Below are 24,694 nucleotides of genomic sequence, written 5' to 3'. Positions count from 1 at the left end.
AATAAAGTTATAACAATGGTGACAAGAGAAAACAAAGTGATAAGAGAAAGATTAATTTCTAAGAAAGTTGTTTATAGTTTTCAGCATACCATTAATGAGATAAGGTTTCGTTAGTTAACGTTTGCAATTTTAAGAGATACTCTATTATTAGTCAAATTATTTTAATTGTAAGCAAAGTTGTAGAAAACAAAATTTATTGCAATTTATCTTCAATAATTATACCATGCATATGAAATATACATAGTATATTAAGTTTAGTCCCAAGTTTGTAACGCTTAAAAATAATGATGCTAGGAAAAAAATTTTGTCATAGCTGTTCATAAAATCACCCAATTAGTCCATTTCCGGTTGTCCGTCCGTCCGTCCGTCCGTCTGTGGACACGATAACTCAAAAACGAAAAAAGATATCGAGCTGAAATTTTTACAGCGTACTCAGCACGTAAAAAGTGAGGTCAAGTTCGTAAATGAGCATCATAGGTCAATTGGGTCTTGGGTCCGTAGGACCCATTTTGTAAACCGTTAGAGATAGATCAAAAGTTTAAATGTAAAAAATGTTCCTAATAAAAAAATAAATAACTTTTGTTTGAAACATTTTTTTGTAAACATCACTGTTTACCCACGAGGGCGTTAATTAGGTGCAAACTTTATAGTATGTATTTATATAGGAATATCAGTTGTGGGCGTGTCTATTTAAAAGTGAATATCTTTTGTTATTTACGTGACGTCAAAAAAACAAACATTTGCGCATCAACACTGTCTTTACATTTTTGTATGTGTTATGTGATAAAGAAATCAACACTGACTATGCATGGTATTTCAACAACTAACTCAGTCAATTGTTTCTTTTCACTTGTTTTTTCTCTAAGTTTAATATTTAAGGTGAATTTTAGTTTGACATTCTAAAATTTGAAACTTTCCAAATCTTTTCTTTGGTAATAGGTACAGACTTGTCAAGAACAAGACATTTAATCATAAAAAGAATTTTTTTTTTCAAATTTTCATTGAGACTTTGAATTAACAGATGCGCAATACTTGAAATAAAATTGTCGCTGTCCGATGTACATTCACTTTTATTTCATATGGTATATTGTTCACATGTAATTATATCTATATAAATCTATACAATCTTGTATATCTATGGATTATAATATAGAAATAAGAAAAATATAAACATAGATTTTGGCTGATGATTATTATAAACTTGTGAGTCTCAAAAACTGTGAATCATCATTCTGAAATCAAAATAGGTTTCTATAACAACATTGGAAGAGAATACTTCAATTGTGAAGTTATATTATTAGTTCTTACTATTTATTATAACCCGAATCAACCGTTCATTGAACTGTTATTTATTATTATATGTAAACAATGTAACGTACAAAAAAATTTAAACTATAATTACACAAAATTAGTTCATGTACTGTAACTTTTTTTGGTTGTAAAATATGATTTTCTGTTGTAATGAAAGGAACCTTTAAAAATTGGTATTGTTATGCTATTACATTGACCTTAAACTTCAAAATAGAAATGACCTGTTCAAGGAACCATACATTTTTATGTACACATTCTGGCATTAAATTAAATTATTAGTTTACTCTATAGAGATGATGGCCTTGCTTATGATTTTTAGGAATAACTAGTATTAATAGACCGTAGAATATTCTTTATCCCCAAGGAGCTAGGGACATGGAATAAGGCTATTTGTGAAAGACATAAAAAATCATCTTCAATGGATACACTTCATTTAGTGTGGTACGGAATTATCAACACTTGTTAACTTTTTTAAAACTTAATTTGCCTTGATTTCGATTCCGCTTTATCAAATAATTTTTCACCGATCCACTTATCATTCGGTCGCCGTGGTTTTAGTGGCAAATCAAATCATCTTTTCATCTGTAGATTTAACGCCCACGACTCATATCGAATCCAGCAGTTTTGTAAAAATTGCTTCGTGGCTACTTTCTTTATGCTGGAGTTTATCTTTAATATGCTAGTATTTTGGTGCTTATGTTACCGAATGCAGAAATATTGTCTAAACTGGAAGTATCAGCAGATCCAACATCTTCTGGATGAAAAAGCGATGCTATTTTTGAGAATGAGCTTCACGTTCCATAATCATTTTCAAATATTGTTTGGAAATAATTCTAAAATTCTCTCTTATGATATATCATTATTTAAAAACTGATACAGAATACAGAAAGTTGCGTGTACTTCTTTAGTCCAGGCTGAGCCATTTTCTTCAGTAATCGGAAATAATAGATTCGGAAACATAGACCCGGAAAAACAAGACCGAAAATTGTATAGAACTGGATTATTGTTATAATTACGAGTTAGTTGAGTTGAGTTTGTCGACTATAGAGGAGTTCTTTGAGTTCTGAAGTTTTTAGCCCTTGCGTTCAAAAATGGTACACTATTACAGAAATTTTTCTCGGTCTAAATTATTTTCTAAAGTTTTTTTTTTTTTTAAGTCGGTTTTTCTCGTGTCACTTGTGATGAAACCGATAGTTGGGGAACTTCCTCCAAATGGTGTGTATAAATATACTCGCACATTTTTGTTTCAGCAACTTACGTTTTTATACGTCTTGAAGATTCTTTTAGATAAAATATCCAGATTAAAACTTTGAATGATCCACCAAGGATGCTAATTCCACTTTGAAAGAACTCTACCCTATTTTTTGTTCTTGTGAAAGACATCTATCCAAAAACTTTCACTATTATTTAAATATATTGTATTATTATTTATCTTTTGACACATAAAGAAAGATTAAAGATGAAAAAAAGCAGGTACATTTTAGAATCTACATTAATACCTGCAAAAAACCATTTATTTATTTATATTTATCTAACCACTGACTGTGATTTATTCTCATGAAATCCCACGTAAGACTTAGTGAAAAAAATACTATTCAAATGAAGTTAATCAACTATAGAATTCGTTTCTTTAACATATTGACTTGATATTAATTATTATTTTTTAAATAAATAAAAAAAGAAATCTACAGGCTATTTATTTAGCAAATATGTAATTATTATTTTTAAAGTTCAATGACTGATCAATAAAATCAATGATAAAAAAAAATGATTATTACCAATTTTTAATTAACTATTGTTCCAAATAAATTTACAGTTCGAAAATGAATCATTGAAAAATTGATAAGATTATTAGATTCAAATAATAAATTTTTAATTTTAATTTTTCTATAATAAATTTTGTAATACGAAAACCTCTCTTCAAATTTGTATACCATGAAATATACATAGTATATTAAGTTTAGACCCAAGTTTGTAACGCTTAAAAATATTGATGCTACCAAAAAAATTTTGGTATAGGTGTTCATAGAATCATCTAATTAGTCCATTTTCGGTTGTCCGTCTGTGAACATGATAAATCAAAAACGAAAAAAGATATCAAGCTGAAATTTTTACAGCCCACTCAGGACGTGAAGTCGAGTTCGTAAATGAGGTCAATTGGACCTTGGATCCGTAGGACCCATCTTGTAATCCGTTAGAGATAGAACAAAAGTTTAAATGTAAAGAAATTCCTTATAAAAAAATAAACAACTTCTGTTTGTAACATTTTTTTGTATACATCACTGTGTACTCACGAGGGCATACATTAGATGCAAATTTTATAGTATGATTTAATATGGGATTATCAGTTATGTATGTGTGACATGTATAGTACTTATATGTGTAATGTGATAAGAGTAATCAACACTGTCTATACATGGTATTTCAACAATTAACTCAGTCAATTGTTTGTTTTCACTGCGTTTTCTATACTATTTAATGGATATAAAATATAAATAATATAAACACTCTATTTGAAACAATGACAAAAAACCGTTAATTTCAGAACATATAAGGTTAATTCCTATATTCAGCTCCAACAAACAAATACCCTTAATAAAAAAATCGATTACTATAAAACGTAAAACATGAATGATGTACAATATTTTGAACCGCACACAAAAAACTATAAACATCTGACTTTTTAAATAATAAATAATAACCAAAGGATAGTTTTTTGTTTTTATTATATCGAAGGGATGAATTAACCACAAAGCGACAGTCTAGACTCCTAGACATTGAACCAAGTGGAGATATTTTATATAATATATTTACAAGATCAACGACCAATTTGTTTTTATCATTTTAGATATTTTCTTAATTACCATGGAAATAACTTGTTGAACATAGATGAATCAATACTCCAATAGGTGCTTATATTATGAATATACAGGGTGTTCAGGACATTAATACAATTAGTTTGACAGATAGATACCCAATTCAGTGCAACCTCGACATTTAAACTGAGGTTTGTTAAAGAGTTTTTGTTAGTTGAAAATTCGTTATAAAGAGGTTGTTCGAGAATTTAGAATCTTCTCTTTTCAGGACTTTAAGTGTACTAAAGAGTCCTCAAATTTGGTCGGAAGAAGTTTGGTCAATTTTGTAAATATTACCACCCTGATCAAAAATCAGGAAGAATATTTAAATCCAAATCCTCATAAGACTTGTGCGGGGTCCTTTTTTTATCTTTCAGCTATTTTCAATCATTTTTAGCATTGTTTTCTGAACATTCTGTACAAGTTCATCTGTATTATGAATCTCGGTAATTTATTTACTTATTTAGTAGCAAAGCATAAACACAAAAGTTAAAGTTACCCTTTTTATTAGTTTAAAAGTTTTTATAATGATTCTTTCCTGTGTAAAAAAAAATAATTTTTTTATCAGACAAGTTTAGGGAAGAAATTGGCAATTAATTAGTCAGTAATTACTTATTTACAAATAAAAAATAAATTTTGTTTTCGTATAACCTTTCTAGAAGTAAGAGTAGTAAACTGATTCGTATTTGCATGAGAATAATTTGACGCTGCAAAAACTCTCACTAGATATTGCATGATTGCTAAAGTACCAGGATTATTTTTTTGTAGCATTTGAATATCCAAAACAAGAAAAAACTAATTTCAGTTATGGAAAGATGATTGTTACCGACTCCTGGAATTTTCTTCATTTTAGAATGTTTTTTACGGAGATATTGTTTGTCTATTCTATTGAGACTCTTTGTCAAAATGTTCTACCAAGACTGTAGGGAGGGGAAACGCACAGAGAACCAACAAATAAATAAGTTTATGAGAAACTAATTAGAAACAAGGTGCATTATAACCTCAATTCTCACTAGGCTATTTTATTTGGGGATTCTACATCTGGGGACTGTGTCCAAAAAATAAGGTGACATTTGAATTTAAACTGCTCGCGTTTGTTGTGCATAATGAATTCCTTCCACCCGACCAAACGGTCAACAAGGAATATTATTTGAACGTTATGCGTCATTTGCGTAACGTTATCTACCTAAAAAGACCGGAATTGTGGAAAGACAATTCATGGTTTTTACACCACGATATTGCACCATCCCATACTGCACTCATAATTCGTGATCATTTCGTTAAAAACTCAACCCATATTGTTCCGCAACCACCGTATCCACCTGATCTGGCGCCGTGCAACTTCTGGCATATCAGCAAGCTCAAAAGACCGCTCCGGGAACACCGTTTTGATACGATAGAAGAGATTCAAGCCGCAGCGAAGACGGAACTGAAGGCAAACCCGGAGAGTGACTACAACCTGTGTTTCGAAGATTGGAAAATCCGTTGGCATAAGTGCATTGCATCGGGAGGGGATTACTTTGAAGGGTATGAAATTGATTTAGAAGAATAAATAAATAATTTTCAAAATAAATACAATGCCACCTTATTTTTTTGGGCACAGTAGTAACAAAAAGCAAAATATATTATCTTTAGCTCTTTTAAAAAAATAAAAATTAATAAATCACCTGTTTATCGGTAAAATTACATCGTATTGTATACCAATTTGTATAAATTGGTTTACAATCACACTCGGACATATTACAAACAGATATCCCTTGATTTTGATTGTTTGTTGATGGAGATGATACTAATGATTGTGGATGATGTTGATATTTTGTTGATTGTTGTTGATAGTTTTTCCATGTTGTTGATACTGTATACGATGGTAACAATAACATTATCCACAAACAATAAAAAACAACAATTAATGAACCATTATTACGCACTTTATACACATCACAATCACCCATTGTTAAAAATTTTATGCATTTCTATAAATGATTTACATATTCAAAAGAATTTTTTATCAAATTTTGCATAATTTTTACATTTGTAATATTATACATTTTTTTATTTAAAACAATATTAACAGCATTTAAATGTCCTGTAAAATGTTTAATGGTTTGTAAAATGCAACAACACTTGATTGTTTTAACGAAAAATTACATTAAATTAAATGTTATCCCGTTTTTATTTGACACAACAAACATCAACGACTTACTTGTTGTTATTATATTGTTACTTGTGTATGTTCATATGTCTCTCACACTGTGATGTATACTATAATGCCCCCACTATTCTCAGATTGACTGGTATGGGAATGTTGTCAAGGTGGGTTATACATTTGACTAATGTCCATGTCTTTCGTTCAAAAAGAGTTTCTAAGAAATCCAAGCACATATCTGAAGAGATCTGGGGAAAAATAATTTTCTTCCGTAAAATCATTAGACAGAGAAAGAAAACTAAAAATCCTTTTAGACATTTAAAAATCCTGATCCCTTCCGTATCCCTATGACCATATATGAAAGTAAGGTTGTTTGTTTGATTGTTACGCTTTCACGAAAAACTACTGAATGGATTTGATTGTAACTCTACAATAATTTAGCTCATACATCACATTAACACATGAGCTATAATTTATAAAGATATATTTTTAAAAAAAATGAAACTTAATCTACAATTTAACTGCGCCATCTATGATTATCATTTGGAATCATAAATTTAAGGTTTCTGTAAAAATAAATACACAATGAATTATGACTATGATACATTTAATAATTGAAAACTGTAAATATATTTTATCTGTGTAAAACAAATATTTCCGTGTGTTATGGAAAATAAGTGAGAGCAGGCAAGGTGGAAGCTATATTGCGATGGTCTTTACCAGTCTTTATAAACCCAACGAAGCAGGCGGGTATCAAGCTAGTTTTAAATAAATTAGTTATGGTTGGCCCATCGATGAAAATCTAAGAGATATATATTGCAATTAGTGAAAATGGTGTAGAAAAAGATTAAATGAAATTCTCGCTGTTATATTCCTAATTTTTTGGGAAAATTCGGCATATTTGCGATAATCAAATTAAGGTAGTACCAGCATGAAATCACTTTTCGACAGATTTGGCCGAATTTTTTTTCTCGGGTTTATAATAGCTTTATTTATGAATTCCTAAAATTTCATAATTTTTGACCGTTTAGATCGCGAGATATTTAAAGACAAAGTTCGCGATTTTGAGGGTCATGTCCCATTTAAAGCATGTAAAATGTCCGGTCTCTCCAACTATTTTTTATGATATTATTATATATTGAAGAAAAAGTGGAAAAAAATGTTTATACAATAAAATTCTAAAAAAAAAATTTAGAAATTAATTTTCACTTTCGAGATATTAATTTTGACGTAAATTGATCGAAATTGGGACGTTGGCATAATTATTTCCCATTTTAAACGGTCAAAATTTCTGAAACTTTGGGAATTAATAGTAAGCATTATTAAATTCTTAAATTTAATTTTTCGTTAAATTCTGTCGAAAAAAAAATTGTACCATTGCTTTAACATAGAAACTGCAAATACCATGCTGGAACTACGTTAACTCAAAATATGCAGATAAAACAATATATGTATGTCTAACTTATTTTCGTTAATTTACTGTTGAAGTACCGAAAACAGATGAAATTAACGACAATGACCATTGTCCCATTTCCTGCCCCACCAAATTATCTATCCACTTTGAATATTTTCAAACATGAACCCAACTTTACGATCACAGCAATTATCATGATGATTCCTTGTTTTGAGTTGTTTCTGTGTAACTTTAAAACCTACAAAAATTTTTTTACATTTGTATGCCACTGGTTGCAAAACAGATGTATTGCTAAGCCGGCCAATTTTTTATGACCAAAAAAAGTTCTATTACTTTTTAAAAAATTGCTGTGAGCCTACCTAAACTAAGTGTCGTCTTAGACAACTCTCCTTCATATTTTTGTTTATAGTTGCAATATACAGTTGAGTTACTTATTTCATCTGTGGGTGTTGTATTTTATAGATATGATTTTACTTTGATGATTACGCTTTTCACCTGCTGCAGCTATAATTGTATCGTCCTACATAATTTATTGTATGTTGTATGTACAGTTAAAGAGAAAATAAATGTGTGAATGTTTAATCAATATTGCTTTTTAAATTACGTCAATTGCCATTTCAATAATTTAATTAATTACTGATTATTATTAGGAGCAATTAGAAGCAAATGAACTCGTTTAGATAATTAATTTAGGAAATCATGAACTAAACGAAAGTATTGATTATAATCTCACTTTAAAAATAATGTAAGCCCATTAAAAAGACATATTCAATGGCTTACAGACGTTCTTACGGGAAGGACCTAAAATTCACGTTTTCTTTGGATCATCTTTTAATCGTGCATATTGCATTCTCATTAATGTCCTTTATAAGCAGGTAAATTTTTTTATACCCCTTACGTTGCTAAATTTGTAGATTTGAGATGTTAAAGTTTGCATTTTTAACATATAAATCTTATATTGGAGTGTTTTATAAATCTTATAAAGGAATGTTTTGTTATGTCACAAAGGTAACTTTCTTAGTATTAATTTTCAAAACCAATATTCATTAGGAAAAACATGACAAATGGCGGGAGTCGTTTTTCCATAAAAAAGATTTAAAGTGATGAAATAAATGGCATTTGTGTGCTATTTCTTCTAAAAGTGATCTCCTATAAATCTTTAGATGTCGATATTGCGAAAAGTATGATTACTCTACATTTAGCAGTAAAAAATCTTAGTGGTATGGTGTGTAGTTGTAAAGCTATGTATATACGTATAGAATGGGTACTAAAAATAAACTTTATACTAGATTGTAGGGAAAGAGCTACCTTAATGTCATTTAAAATTCTAATAAGAAATACTTCAAAAAGAAAACGTTAGTGGGAACAATTGACGTCAAGTGAACAGGGATAGGGAAGAATGGCTTAGCTTGACGCGTATTCATTCTGATATCGCTTACTCTGGGTTAATTGGCTGTAAATAATGAGAATACAACTGTAAAATACAAGATATTTAACTGTTATTTTATTATATGAAGGAAAGATTGTATACATTATAATGTATGCATGTGTTAGTTTGTGTATGCTGGCTGGTATACAATTAACAATAACTTATACACATGTACACAACAAACCGTATACTAAGTTTTTTGTCTGTATAATAATTTTTATTGATAAATTTATTGTATTTAAATTAAACATCAGCTGAAATAGATGATGGAACATCCCTATCAAACATTAATCAACTTTAATTCCAGTCAACTAACATTTAATTACTCTTCAATTTATTTAAATTGTAACAGAAAAAATTTGATTTAATAATTTTGATATTACTAACAAAACAACAGTTCAAAAAAAAAAAAATTAAAAGTATATACGCTTTTATTGAAAAGGGTTGAAACTTAGGAAATCTTAGATGGACGGAGGAACGTACTTGTGGTACTTACTACATGACAGATATGGTCTGAGTACAATCGCAGACGTTCCGAAGATCTTATATCACCTCCAAGGGCCTCTGTTCGCAAAGTTGTTGCGGCTATTATAATACACTGGTTGGGCGGCAGGCATGTTGAGCGCCTGGACCTGGCAGTGTGTCACGATTACTGCAGGAGCTGTCACAGTGGAGAGGAGGAGGAGACAACGTCTCATGTTCTCTGTCACTGCCCAGCTCTTGTCATAAGGAGATGGACTTACTTGAACCAGCCTCTCTTTGACGACCTCTCCGACCTAAAGTCCAAGTTCTTCGGCTGTTCTTAAACAGCAAAGTTCTTCGGCTGTTCTTAAACAGCTCCAAATGGATCATGGAGTAGTTACCGGGGATGGGCCAGTCCTTTTTCGGTATCACAACGGAAACTATGGTCTAAGTGTGTCCCACCCCAGGACAGCCACTCAAACCTAACCTAACCTAGGTTGTGACTTAGGGTTGAAATTATTTGTACTCTATTTTCAACTTTGATGATAAATTTTGTTGTAAGTTTATGAATGTAACGAAAAATAAGCATAAAATTTTTCGATATTTGCCTTGGTTTTCGAAATATCGAAAGCTAAATGGTTAAACAAAATTTTCGATTTTTTTAAAATTATATCGTAAAATTTTATTCTTATTTTTCGTCTTACAATGTCAAGTTATATCATAATTCACCATCAAAATTGAAAAAAATATTTTTAAAATTTGTGTCCCCACTTCCGTGCTCATACATTCTTCATTAGTCGGGCACAACAGGTTTTTTTAAATTATTTATTAAGATTTAAACTTTAATTTAAATAGTTTTTTTTTTTTTTTAATTTCCACCGACTAGTTTTGGAGAAATCTATGAAAACAAATCACCCATCTACCGTTTTCCAATAAGACCAATGTTAAATATGCCTACTTTTGAAGTCAGTTATTTATTTAAATCCCTCTTAAAATTTTTCTTTTTAATTTTTACCGTTTGGAAATAAATTAATTAATTGTTATTTATGTTAAATTAATTAAAAGTGTTTTTATAATTTTATAATTGTTGTCATTAATGAACTTTCAACTTCTACAGTTAATTATTATTATTAAATTTCATGAACTAAATATATTATAAAGAAAACAAAGAGTATTTATTTCAATGGCGGCGTCATTAAAATTTATTTATTTAAGAGGCCACAAAGTGCAATAGATCAAATATATATGTATCTCAATATGGAGACAATTAATGCTAAAATGGACATTTTGTAGATAAAAATCAAGGACCATTTTTTCCATTTGAAAACTATGTTTGAAAGATAACCATTATAAAAAAAAATTTGAAGAAACGATTAGTAATTTTATTGTTTAACAATTTCTTTACCATTTGAATTGAATTAGAAATACGAATAAATTGTTTTTGTCCATGGTATTCTTCATGTCCATGCCCATGTCTTCAATCATAACAAAAAATTATATAAATTTCATATATACATAAATGATTTAAAAATTCCTTAACACATATATCTACTTCATCATCATAGTCCCAAGTTTGTTTATCAGTAAAAATCTTTGATAAGTATTTTTAATATTTATTTGTTTAATAAAAAAAGTAACCTCTCCGGCGGGAAATCGAACCCCGGTCTCCCGCGTGACAGGCGGGGATACTGACCACTATACTACCGAAGACTTGATAGACGAGCTGAAATATTTTGAACCATAGGCATGGCGTTCAAAAATTTCTGTTTTGATTTTGACAGATTAAATATTAGTCATTTAACATTTTACTTTGTAGGAGTTTATTACTTTTACTTTGGATTAATCTTTTAACCTTTCTATAACTTTGATTGTCGTTGATTATTAAGATTAATTCATACTTTTATGAAAATTTGCATTTTTTCTTTAAAAATAAATATAATTTTATCTTTTTCTATATTTTGGAATATGTATCTTTCTTTCTTTTTTACTACTTTACTCCTCAAAAACAACATCATGTCGTAAAAATTATCTCTTCATATTTCATTTATTTCTTCTCAATGGAAATTAATACGAAAATTATCAAAAGTATCTAATCAGATATTTCCCATGCATTTCCATAAAAATTAAAAAAAAAGATTTAAGTCTGATTCTATTGATCAGACTGTTACAGTGCGCCACTCCCGGATGCGATCCCACTACTGCTAGACACGAGAACTTTCGACTGCTGGGTTTCCCCTCTGGCCCGGTTCGCTCTTCCTTAGACAACCTGCACACTTTGAATTCCTTCAAAGTGTCCATATCGATGCCAAGCTAGGTGCGGAAATTTAGTCAACATGATCTCAACTGTAATAGAACTCCTAATCATACTATCCACTACATCCGACATCCAAGTAGCTGGATTACAGGAGTTCGCTAAACTCCCAGTCATTAAATCAATAAAATATTTAGTAATTATAATATCTTTTGGAACTCAGAGGGTCGTAAACATAATAATCATCGATTTATATAAAGTCTATCATTTATCTATTGGAGACTTTTTTTTATAAACAGTAGACAGACATAGAATAAATTTGAAGATCTCCTCTGAGTGGGTTATGAATTTAATTCATGACGATGATGCCGTGTTTAAAAAAACACTATGCACCGACTCCACGTAATACATAAACCAAAAATCAACCACATGAAACGACCTTCTATTTTTTTTTGAACCTGTTTTCATAAAAGGCTAGAAAAGCACACATTATTATTATTTGCATCTTTTTCTTTCATTATATGCAATCGTCCAGATAATTAAGTGTTCTCTTTGTTTACTACCACTACCATTTTTAAACACTTGTCTTTTTATAGTTCCGGAGCCAAAGTGGTTTCAAAAATAGATTGGGATCCTTTACTACACAAAAGTGTTTACTTATATATTTTTATCTCCTGAATATGAATATCGAGAGTGAGAGAACTCTATAAAAAATTTAATCGAAATTTTTAAAGGAATATTTAGAACAGAATTTAGAAAACTAAATAAATTTTAATGTTTTTTTAAATTCGTTTGCTTATTTGCAAACCTGATATAGATGGCGGGACTCCATGGGGTCTATGGGAACATTCTAGGAAATTGCGCTGTTGACGAGCTTTCCATGATACAAGACTCACGGTTGTAGGAATCCTTAAAAATCCAGGCATACGATTTGCAAAAATATGCTGAGAAACACCAATATTAAGTCAGTGTAGAACTGGAAGAGTTCCAAAATTATTATATCTCTTCCACAGTGCTCTTTACGCCACATAGTAACGATTTTAACAAGAAATTGTCGAATTTCAGATGCTTTTTTAGTCGGTGATTACTTAACTTCTTTTATCCAAGAAAGGCTTACATTATTCGAAAAAAATTGCTCTTCAAACTTCTAGCCTCGAGTTTTATTATCGCAATTCGGATTAAATTAATATCTTAGGTACTCGAAAAAATATTAATAAAACTGAGGCATCTCAACAGCTCACAGAACCCATAATGGTACCCGAACTATTATGTTAGTACTACATTGAATGTCTAATTTTTCATGTATCAAATATCACCACTTGTGTTAGTTCAGTGTTTTATGAAAGATAATAAGAGATGCATTCATTCTATGTATAATAAGTCCATGCATCAAGAATAAACACCATGCATGATTCTATCACTGTGGGGGGTAATGGATAAATGGACCTCTGGATAATATTGAAATCTCTTACACATTTAAATACAAATGAGTCCACGAATACAAACGCGTACCGGCAAAATTTAAACGTTTTGGATTAATGGTTGAAATTATTTTTATCCTATTTTTTATTTGTATGTAAATGACCAAAAAAATTTGCATCAAAAATATCTCTCTCCGGCGGGGAATCGAACCCCGGTCTCCCGCGTGACAGGCGGGGATACTGACCACTATACTACCGAAGACTTGATAAACATGTGCATCACCAAGTACCTTTCCTTAATACAGCTTCATCCTTGATCTAAAATTATATTTGCATGATTCTAAATTTCAATTAGTAATCACATTCAAACGAGAAACAATTTAACATATTTTCTTTTTTCTTACAGTGGAAATTCAAACGAGCGTCTATTCCTTCGAGATTTTGTTCGATGTGCTCCAGGAACTTCAGGTGGAAGATTAGCGTTATGGCTTCAACCTGACAGTCGAGTTGATATATCAAAATGTCAAGTTTTATATGCTCGAGATGATTTACGTGCTGGATGGCCAGCCATTGTTACTGTAGTCACACGTGATCAATATTCTGATGTTGTAAATGTTCCTGGATTAATGGTAACAATTATTTTTATCGTATTTCGTATTTTTATGTAAATAATTCAAAGTGACAAATAACGAAAAAAAAATTTACGTTTAATAGAAAAAAATTCTCTCCGGTGGGGAATCGAACCCCGGTCTCCCGCGTGACAGGCGGGGATACTGACCACTATACTACCGAAGACTTGATAAACACATAGATATATTTCGATTCTAGGCCATATTTTTCAAAATTTTTCTTTATTTAAAGCATTTTTTCTTCTATAAAATTTTACTGTAACATTTATAAAATTGTATGGTCAAATCATTTCCTGGCCCAATGCTCGGTTTCGATTCATTTTACGTGACATGATAAATACCAGTCTAAAATTATACGAAAGTTATTAAATTATGAAAAAAAATTTTAATTGATTAATAAAAATTTAGGTAACCGTAAAAGCGATGCATATTGATAAACTGGAACTAGATTGCAATTCAGGGCGTAAAATACGTCGTGTTAGTCAACCAGAACCATTAAAACTTTCCACTCAACAACAACAATCGTCACCAATCCATCAAAATAATGAAAAAATTAACAATGATTGTGTCGTTGGAACAAATGAATCAAATATTAATTTGGATGATGAAAATGCTCCCGGTATTCCATTTTCAACCGGAAATAAATTGAATGAAAATATTGATACACATCATATACCATTAACACCAAATCAACAACAGCCACAACCTGGAGGGCGTAATACGGAACGAATGCGAGTGCGTAATAATGGTGATGGAACGTATAGCGCGTCATGGACACCAAATACAGTTGGCTGTTATTCAATTTTAGTTGATATTGATGGATATCAATTGGAAGAGGTAAGTTTTTTATCACGTGTCTTAGAAAAATTACATTCTCATTCTTTATATAATTCAAAATAACTTAAATCTTACGGGAAACTGTCATTGACCTTTTGAAGATCCATTTTTTACATTACTTTGCTTAAGTAGAAATCCACAAACTTCAAACGTTTTTGTTTTTTTTTTCCGAAAAATGAACTGTTTCCCTTCAAGTAATGTTAATTTTTCTCTCTCAGTTTTTTATGAGATTAATAAACATGTATAACAACACTTTTGTTTGCTATGACATTTATGAATCATAATTAATTAAATGATATTAATTTTCCTTATTTTTGATATTATATGACCTTTTCCTTCTTTAAGAATTCTTTTTTCATATTAACGCTATCTGTTTTCGTTTTATTTCACAGTTAAAAAAAAAAAACTGACGCTTTGAAACACATATCTATTTTCTTCTTATATTTAAGAAGTGTACTAAGCTTTTGTATTTAACATTTGTTTTCAAATTTAATTTTAGGCATTTAAGGTGGAAGTAAAAGAACCACCACAAGGTTTAACACCACCCACACAACAAAATATTAAACGACCTCAACAACAACCAAATAAACTACGTAAATTTGTTGCAAAAAATAGTGCTGGTTTACGGATACGAGCACATCCATCATTACAAAGTGAACAAATTGGTATTGTTCATGTAAATGGAACAATTGCATTTATTGAAGAGATCCATAACGATGATGGTGTCTGGTTGAGACTTAGTGCTGAGACAATCAAACAATATTGTGTAAATCCTGTTATGGAAGCATGGTGTCTACAATATAATCAACATTTAGGAAAAACATTATTATTACCAATTGAAGAGCCAAAATCAATTTTGGAGCAACTTATAAAAGAAACCATACAAAAACGAATGCCTGACGTGGCGAAAGAAAGGTAAAGTTAAAAATCTTTTTCTCAATTTTTATTTTATTTTACTCGTACAAGGTAGCACAAAAAATAAACATTGAGATTGCAATTATTTATATAGATACAGGGTGAACCATTTTATATATTAATCGAAATAAAACACGCTAATTGCGGAAAAATGCTTTAGCCAAAAGTTTTCGAAGGCAAAAGAGGACATTTGATTGTGTCTATGACTTTGCTATACAATTATCGATAAACTTTAAGCGTATATTCTTTCGATTAAATGCAATCATGACATATTTTAAGTCGTATTTCCTCCGAAAGCTGACGATTTTCGAAAAATGTAAGGTTTTTATGAGGATAAACTTTCTATTTTAAAGTGTTATTCTATCTCTTACCATTTAGGATTTAATAGACAAATAGAGCATCCCTGAGAATTAGGTCCAATCTAATGTCAGAATATGATCTCCCCATTAAATTCTGCAACTTTTGTTTAAGTTATGTAAATTTAAGATTCAAGGAATTCAAAAAACAAGGTTCATTTGGGACACGGAGCGTTACAATACGGATCTGTACAATATTTTACATGAAATTTATTTTTAGCAGGAATAAATTTGATTAAAAAAATCCTCTCCGGCGGGGAATCGAACCCCGGTCTCCCGCTTGACAGGCGGAGATACTGACCACTATTCTACCGAAGACTTGTTTGACGTTTCAAGTATTTTGGACTGTACGCCCTCGCGTTTTAAAATTAACTTTTTAATGATATTATGTCAAATATTTTATAAAAATTACTAAAATACATCTGTTTTAATAAGGCTAAAATTGTTCTACAGTTCTGCTATCATCTTATTACTTATCTGATAAAGTAAATGTAGATTTTACATAATGAAAGTAGAGATTGAGTATATGTCTTTCTTGCCCTTTTTATGTTTTCATGTCTGATATTTTCCGTGCACTTGAATGAAAAACAATTTAAAGATAAGAGAATGTGTGCATTATTTGATTTAAAATTTCCCGATTTTTTTAAACAAAATACATAATTAAATTTAAGATTCAAGAACTACTTTATACAAATCTTTATAAAAACAAAGCATCATGAAAGTAATTATTTTTTATTTTAGAAGAAGTTAGTTTGTAAGATGTGTTTCTTCAAAGAAATATTTTTAATACATTATGTTAAGAATATTTTGTTAGTATGTCGACTGGGAGTTTGGCGAACTCCTGTAATCCAGCTACTTGGAGGTCGGATTTAGTGGATGGTATGAGATCAGGAGTTCTGTTACAGTTGTGATCATGTTGACTTAATGTCCGCACTAAGCTTGGCATCAATATGGACACTTTGAAGGAATTCAAAGTGTGCAGGTTGTCTAAGGAAGAGCGAATCGGACCAGGGGGGAAACCCAGCAGTCAAAAGTTCTTGTGTCGAGCAGTAGTGGGATCGCATCCGGGAGTGGTACATTGTAACAGCCTGATCAAAAAGATCAGACCTAAATCTTTTATTTTATTTTTTCATTACATTCAAATGCACGAGAAATATTAGACATTATAACATACATCAATTTTCTATTAGTTTTCTTTGAAAAGAAATAAATAAAAATTTCCCTTGTTTAAAATATGATACTTAATATTTTGAGAAAGACATAAACCAAGAAGGACATACCAATACCTTAATTTTATTATATAAAAATACACAACCTTATCAGATAGACCTCTTAATTTTGTAGTTATTCTTATAAAATATTGAAAAAGATATAATTAAAAAGTGAATTTTAAAACGCGAGGACGTATAGTCCAAAATATTTCTAACTTTACACAAGTCTTCGGTAGTATAGTGGTCAGTATCCCCGCCTGTCACGCGGGAGACCGGGGTTCGATTCCCCGCCGGAGAGAAGAATATTTTTATTTATTTACCTTAAAAATAAATTATATATATATATGCATGATATTATTTTATTTTTATATTAATATTTGGATGATTTTGTCTTTTCTAGTAAATCAAAACAAAATTCTTTGCCACCTGGACCATATACTGTAATTAAATGCGGCGCATCCGGCCATAATGTACGTTCACGACCTAGTTTATCAGCTACACCTATTGGAATGTTGGTATTGGGTAATCGTGTAAATGTAAAACAATGCGTTGTCAATCCTGAAGGTGTATGGTTATTGTTGGATGCACAAACAATTGATAAGTATTGTTTTAACACGGATGATGAAGCATGGACATTAGCATTGAATCGTAACGATGTTGTCTACTTAAAAGGTGATTTTGATAGTACAACAACTGATTTGCAACGTGTAGGTGTGTGATAATTATTACATTGTTTTGTATAAAGGTGATCCCATATAAGACATTACGATTTTTTGCATAGTTAAGAAAATTTCATAACTCAATAAGTGCCATCCATAAATTACGTAATCCAAATTTTACAATTCTTCAACCCTCTCCTATCATTGTCAAAGCTGGCCATATTTGCGAACCCTCCACCCTAGTGTGACGCTCCTCATTTCTGTGTTATCCCGTAATAATGTACTTTTACCTTAGCAGCTGTTTTAATAAAATTTCATAAAGTCTTATGTGTAATATCTTTTATAATACGGTTGAAATTTACTCATAAAATTTTACTTAGGAACTGAAACAACCAAAAGTACACCTGGTACTGGAGATACAACATCATCGCCCAATAAACGTGGATTCAATTTTTCAATTGCATCAACAAGTAAAATGCTTATTGCTCCACCCGATTCGTATGCCTTTAATTCACGCAACGATCGCACATCGTCTGGTTCAGCCGATACCAAGTCAACAAATCCATTTGTATTTGGCGAAGCATCTACAACAATTGAACATACAAATGATTTCAATCGTTCTGATTCACCAAAAGTTCCGAGGATTGATAAACCAAAAGTCATACAAAAATTTCTAAAAGCGGAAGAAAATAAACCAACTTATATTCCCGATTCAAAGTTAGTTATTTTGTTTAATTAAACTAATCCTAAACAAATAAATTTACTGTTACTTTTATTCTTTGTAGGGAAATTCCAGCCGAGTTATCTGGTGTATCTGTTAAAGAATTAGTAAAGGCAATTGGTGAATCAAGGGCTAATGGAAATGGTGTTACACCACCGGATACACCGCGTCGTTGCGCTAGTCCACGTGGAGGTATTTCCCCAAGAATTAGTAGTCGTAGTTCAAGTCCAGTTCCAATTCCAGGTATAATCTACTCTCTTGAATCAAGGGGTATCATAATATTGAGCTTCGTTTAGTTTCTTTTTGCGAATTATTATTATACACACTGAAATAGCTTCGCGATGACTGATATCAAAAAAACTAGAATAATAAAAATAGTTATCTAAACAGATATGGAATATGTTTTGGATTAATATAGATTCATACGATTAACAATTTTTCAAATCATAGAATAATTAATTAAAACGAAATAAGATTAAAATTCACCAAATTTAATTCTCTGCTTCAAATGGAAATCAGTCATGATCTTCGAGTAACACTGAAGTATGTACTTATTCTTACTGGAAGAAATATTTCTTATTACAATCCCATTTTATTTAAACATTTGCAAAAATTTTAAAAATACAAAAAATGGGGAAAAAATTTATTTTTGATAGATTATATTATTTTTTTAAAGTTCATTTTTTTTATGATATTTTAAATGTTGTTGGCACTTCTATTAGCAGCCGCCATGTTTAGTCCAAACACATATATTGAAAAGATCCCTTTTAATCAATACATCTACGTATTAACTTGGTTGCGGTTGGTAATTTATGTAATTACACAATTTTACAGGCCATCACCATCTGTTTAGTTTTTATATTAAAAAAAATTATCTGTTACATTTTCTATTTCTTCCAAAACATTTTCTAATAATTTGGAATAAATCATTTTAGAGCCTCTACACACCAAGCACATTTCGAATAAAAATTCAAAACTTATCGTGTGTGAATAAATTCTTAATTTAGGTCCATTGTTCCGAGTAAAAAATGCTAGAAAATAATTTATTATATTTAAGTTAAAATTTAAATATAATTTCATATAAAGTTTAATAAGTAGTAAGTAATTTAGTTCTTAGTTAGTATGAAAATTTTATTTAGCACAACAGTATGTTTTGCATGTAGTTTATTATGTTTGTTGTGTTGTGCTGATCAGTGAGTGGTTCCGTGAGCCGCAGTGGTGTTCCAGGAGTGCCTGTTCCAATGATGATTGGTCCAGTATCTCAAAGTATTTCAGGTATTACAATCTAACAACTGCCACTGACGTTACCACCAAAATATATAATTACAAAAACACGATAATCATTATCATCACACTCTTCCAAAAAATACATATTTACACAATTTATTAAGTACCTACATACACGTTACACGATTATTTTCTATTTAGAACTTAGAAATAATTAATCATAGACATAGATTATTGTAATTAGAGAATCCAATTGAAAGTATTTCTCATTTAATAACTAATTAAGTCTTTTTTAAGAGACTTTGTTTATTATTTTTATTAATATTATTTACATAAATGTTTAAATATTCCTAACATAACGAAACTCGAAAAAAATTGTGACAAATCATCATAGAAATAAATAAAAATCATTGAAATACTTGGAAGTATTTTATACAGGTTGTTTGAAAACAGACAACTCCCTTGTAAAATACGTCCCATATGAGTCGGACGGCCCCCACGTTGGGCGTCAAGTTATGATACAAGAATTAAATACCTTACAATAAAAAACTGCAAAACGGAACAGAAATAACCAAGCGCAAGCGGTCGCAAAGTTAAAAGACATAATAACTAAAGAACAATCAATTGACAGAATACCAATGCAGTATTTGTATTGGTTTGTTTTTTTTTTTTTTTTTTACAATAATGATACTTGATTTTTAAATATATTTAGTTCAAGTAGCAAATTTTAGCTCGGTGTTTTTGAAAATTCATAATGACTTCCACTAATTGTCATAATGATTGTCTTAAACCTAACGGGCGCTTGTCAGAAAGAGACTCATTAAACACATTGCACAATTTTTATACTTTACGCTAATATTGCTTTATTTAATATTTGAAATTTTTTTTATTATTTTTCAAACAAATTGTCTTTTTATATTTTGAATGTAATCAGTGATTATTTTTAGGAGGAAGATTTGTTCATGATAGTACAAGTAGTAGTCCTCAAGCATGCGGCTCTTCCAGAAGTATTGGGATTTCACCATTAGGTATTTTCACTTACTCATAATAATTTGTAAAAATTTTTAATTTATGTTATTTAATAACTTTAGTATCTGGTACTGGTGGAGGAGTGGATAGTGGAGTAACATCACATAGACGTAGTTCAACTCAATCCGATACCAGCGCTTTGGTGAGTAGTCTAACGCGTGATTTATCACAATCTCCTAGTCAAGCTACTGCAAATACTCGAGATCCATCACCAACACCAAGTGGATCAAGCTCTTTGCACAGTCCGCCTGATAGTACGCCAAATACACCTAACAAACAAAGAGAGGTACGCGAATTTAATTTTAAGTTAATTGAAAAATTATAAAATTTACAAACTATTCACTTTAATTAGGAAACTTCTGAATGTAGTCCTAGAAAAATGACACAAACTGGTACACAAACATCACCAGAAAATAGTACTAGTGGTACCACAGCAATTCGTAGCCATTTTTCAATTGGCACATCATATAAAGATTCAACAAATAAATTATCACCAAAATCATGTCGAAAAACACGTAGTGCAAAACGTGCAATTTCACCAGCACGTATGCAACCATTATTGCCAGCTCAACCAACAAACAAAAATTTAACATTTACACAAAAGGAGCCTGTAAAAATAGCAATTAGTCCTTCAGTTGCGGAAAGTCATCGTGCTATATTTGCAGCATTCATTTGGCATGAAGGAATCGTTCACGATGCGATGGCATGTGCATCATTCTTAAAATTCCATCCGAGCTTACCAAAAAAAGGTGCTTTGGTTGTTACACGGCATGCAACATCGACATCTAATCAAAATCAACAAGTACCACAACGGCATTCTGTTGAAGTGACTAATGCTGGTAATTACCTTCATATTCAACCGTCCACTTTAGAAACGTTAACACGTTCTGCAGCTAATGCAAACGCAAATCGTAATCGCGCTAAAAAAGCGCAAGATTCAGTTATTAAAGAAGAAATGATATCAGATACTGCGTTTCATACGGTAGCTGTCTTACCACCGGCATTAAAAGCATTGGTATATTTATGGGAAGAATTAGTTTCGAATACAATGCAATCAGCAATGTTGGAAGAATTATTAGCATGTCCATTTAGTAAAATGAACCAAAAAGAAGAAAAAGCGGCAAATATATCAAGAAATAATGCAAAAGATAAACATTTTACAATTGTTGAACGTGAAACAAAGAAAATGAATAAAAAGAAAATTGAATTTCTACGACCGTACTATAGAGGTAAGTTAAATGTGTCGATAAATTTTATAGCCACTAATTGTAAGTCGTAGAAGGCAGAAATTATATTACCCTTTGCCATGTGCTCTCTACGTTCTTTGTGATCGAGTTGCAATTAAATACAACTCGTAACAAGAAATCTTTAAAGTCATTCTTTATTGTGATATTTATTATAAATCATATTAAACGCTTCAGATGAAACACTGGTTTTTGAAGATGGAAGTGCGGTCTTAGAAAGCGGTTCCGAAAGACAAACTGCATGTGAATTGTGTGGAGGAAGCTTTACACACCCAGTAACTTATCATATGCGACAACAACATCCTGGTTGTGGGGCTCATGCTGGTGGTAAAGGATATAATTCTGGTGGTAATTTTTGCGTCGGTTGGGCTGGAGCTTGTGGTGATGGTGGAATTGGTAAGAGATAATTTAACCATAATCATAAAAATAAATCCGATAATTTACAATTTTTTTAGGTGGTAGTACTTGGTATTTAATTTGTGATACTTGTCGAAGTCGATATATGAAATCACGTAAAGTGTTAAATAAATCAGACAAAACTGGGTCAACGAAAACGAAAAGTAATAATGTGAAAAAGAAAGCGATTGAAACAACAAGTACATCCATGCCTAGTTCGCCAGCTATATTAAATACGTCACCTGCTATTAACACACCTGAAGAAAGTCCTGTAATTGAAGCTCACCGCATAATGATGAATAATGCTATGTTTTTATTAGAATTAGGCAGTGCTGCAGGAACTGGTATGTAAAATATTTTGGAGTTTAATGATACATTTTTAAATTTTTGAATAAATCCCCAGGTATATCACCAAATCCACGACGTTCTTCAATTACTAACATGCCATCTGTAGCTGAAAATTATTCACCTCCGGAGAATGGTGGTCCATTTAGCCCGTTACCACCATTTCAATGTTTAACTGCACTAGGATTAACTCCGCCTTACGACGAGCATATTTTTTATGATACACAATTACGACTTAACAGCGTACCCGAACGAAATTATTGTTCACCAGGGCCATCATTAACTGGGCAACGGGTAAAAAAAATTAGAATAAATATCTGATTCTTAACAATTAAATTTTAAATTTGATTACAGCCTTTATCGGAAATATCCTTATCAGATAATGAATCAGATTATGGCAGAAATTTACGTTTTCATCGATCTGTATCGATGGGGACAAATGGGGCACCGTGGAGCAAAAGTGGCCAAGATGGACGGATTATTATGATGCGAAAACGTAATAACAGCAGCATTGAATTATCAAATGGTAAACATAAATTTTCTTACTCTCCTGGTTAAAAAATCCGATTGAAGTTAATCGAAAATTTCTGTTTAAATCCTGTTAAATCACTATACGATTTAACGTTTTAAGTTAATAATATTATAACCATTCTATTCATCGTTTCCATTCAATTCTATTCATAGTTTTGAAATGGTTTTGGTAGGAACGAATTTAATAGAATTTGAACGATGAGAATCGATAGAAAATCATTTATTTCGATTCAAAGTTTTGAATGGGTATCAGCAGGATTGAATTAGAAAAGATGTTAAATTCTTTCTCTAAAAGGACTGGTTAATTTGGGGATTGGTTTAAAAACAAATTTTTGATCTTTGTATAAGTATGTATCATTGATCATCAGTATTTTAAAAATGGATTCCTGTTTTAAATGTTTTTTTTTATTGTAAAAGTAGACTTGATTCCATAAAAAAGTTGAAAACAAAAATTAAAATTGATTAAAAAACGAAGAAGTTATAAGCATTAACAGATTTTTGCTAAACTTTTTCTTGCAAAACAGAGTTTTGAATATGTAATCTCTATGACGATACTCAACAATGACATCACTTTTAAAGTATCTTTCTCAGTTCCTTTTTGTTTAATTACTTCTAAAGATTTTCAAAACCCAACCTCTCCTTTCTGCCCGTACAAAGAGAATTCTTCACGAGAAGTGAAAAAAAAATTTAGTCATCATCCTAATTGTTTTTACATTATAAAAACATATTTTTTGTATGACAGTTATCTTACTTATATTAAACAACAATAATTATGTAATACAAGTTGCCAATAATAAAACAAATATGTTTTCTTTTTTCTTATGATATTGGAGCGTAGATTAAATTGTGTACTATCCAAATTTTGTAGCCCGATACTATGCCCGAAGATATTATCCAGAGCAGTGATTGGAGAGTGTAGCACTTGATCGATTATTTCATTTCAATCGGAACTCACTTGAATTTTATAATCAAAACCCGTTTAGATTTAAATAATTCAACAATTAATATTTTCTTAAATTTCCAGAAGGTGGATCATCTTTGCTATGTCATCCATCCACAACATTACAGAGACTTGTACCAATGATTGATAACACGGCAATTGTTTCAACCGGACAAATTAACACAACAGATGCGGACATAGAACATAATGAACCATTAATGCTTTTACGACGACCAGTTTTAAATTTTGTTCTACAACGCCATGATTTACAAGGCTTACAATTCGCTTTAAAACAAGCTATCCGTAAAGCTGCTTGTCGAGTTTATGCAATGCAGGTTTGTAAACTACATGAATTCTATTAATGA

At 30.8% G+C, this 24,694-nt stretch overlaps 1 protein-coding gene and 2 non-coding genes across 3 annotated transcripts in view; 2 read left to right on the top strand and 1 right to left on the bottom strand.

Annotated features, from left to right (window-relative positions):
• The window catches only part of LOC123294595 (E3 ubiquitin-protein ligase MYCBP2), a 205,373-nt gene that overhangs the window by 174,436 nt on the left and 6,243 nt on the right, over window positions 1-24,694 (top strand). The window contains exons 28-42 of the mRNA XM_044875677.1: window positions 13,696-13,918; window positions 14,327-14,755; window positions 15,255-15,670; window positions 17,638-17,948; window positions 18,277-18,613; window positions 18,682-18,860; window positions 19,812-19,892; window positions 20,792-20,872; window positions 20,936-21,159; window positions 21,226-22,102; window positions 22,295-22,513; window positions 22,573-22,857; window positions 22,917-23,152; window positions 23,213-23,384; window positions 24,414-24,664. Coding sequence (XP_044731612.1) covers window positions 13,696-13,918; window positions 14,327-14,755; window positions 15,255-15,670; window positions 17,638-17,948; window positions 18,277-18,613; window positions 18,682-18,860; window positions 19,812-19,892; window positions 20,792-20,872; window positions 20,936-21,159; window positions 21,226-22,102; window positions 22,295-22,513; window positions 22,573-22,857; window positions 22,917-23,152; window positions 23,213-23,384; window positions 24,414-24,664 — 4,321 coding nt within the window. The remainder of the gene's footprint in view (window positions 1-13,695; window positions 13,919-14,326; window positions 14,756-15,254; window positions 15,671-17,637; window positions 17,949-18,276; window positions 18,614-18,681; window positions 18,861-19,811; window positions 19,893-20,791; window positions 20,873-20,935; window positions 21,160-21,225; window positions 22,103-22,294; window positions 22,514-22,572; window positions 22,858-22,916; window positions 23,153-23,212; window positions 23,385-24,413; window positions 24,665-24,694) is intronic.
• On the bottom strand, window positions 13,480-13,551 carry Trnad-guc. The gene has a single exon. It is a non-coding gene; the product is annotated as a tRNA-Asp (tRNA).
• Trnad-guc lies at window positions 17,464-17,535 on the top strand. The gene has a single exon. It is a non-coding gene; the product is annotated as a tRNA-Asp (tRNA).

Source organism: Chrysoperla carnea, chromosome 3, assembly GCF_905475395.1.
Source record: "Chrysoperla carnea chromosome 3, inChrCarn1.1, whole genome shotgun sequence".
In the NCBI taxonomy this organism is placed as follows: domain Eukaryota; kingdom Metazoa; phylum Arthropoda; class Insecta; order Neuroptera; family Chrysopidae; genus Chrysoperla; species Chrysoperla carnea.
Note: the sequence above shows the minus strand (reverse complement) of the source record. Positions and strands in the feature narration are given on the sequence as shown.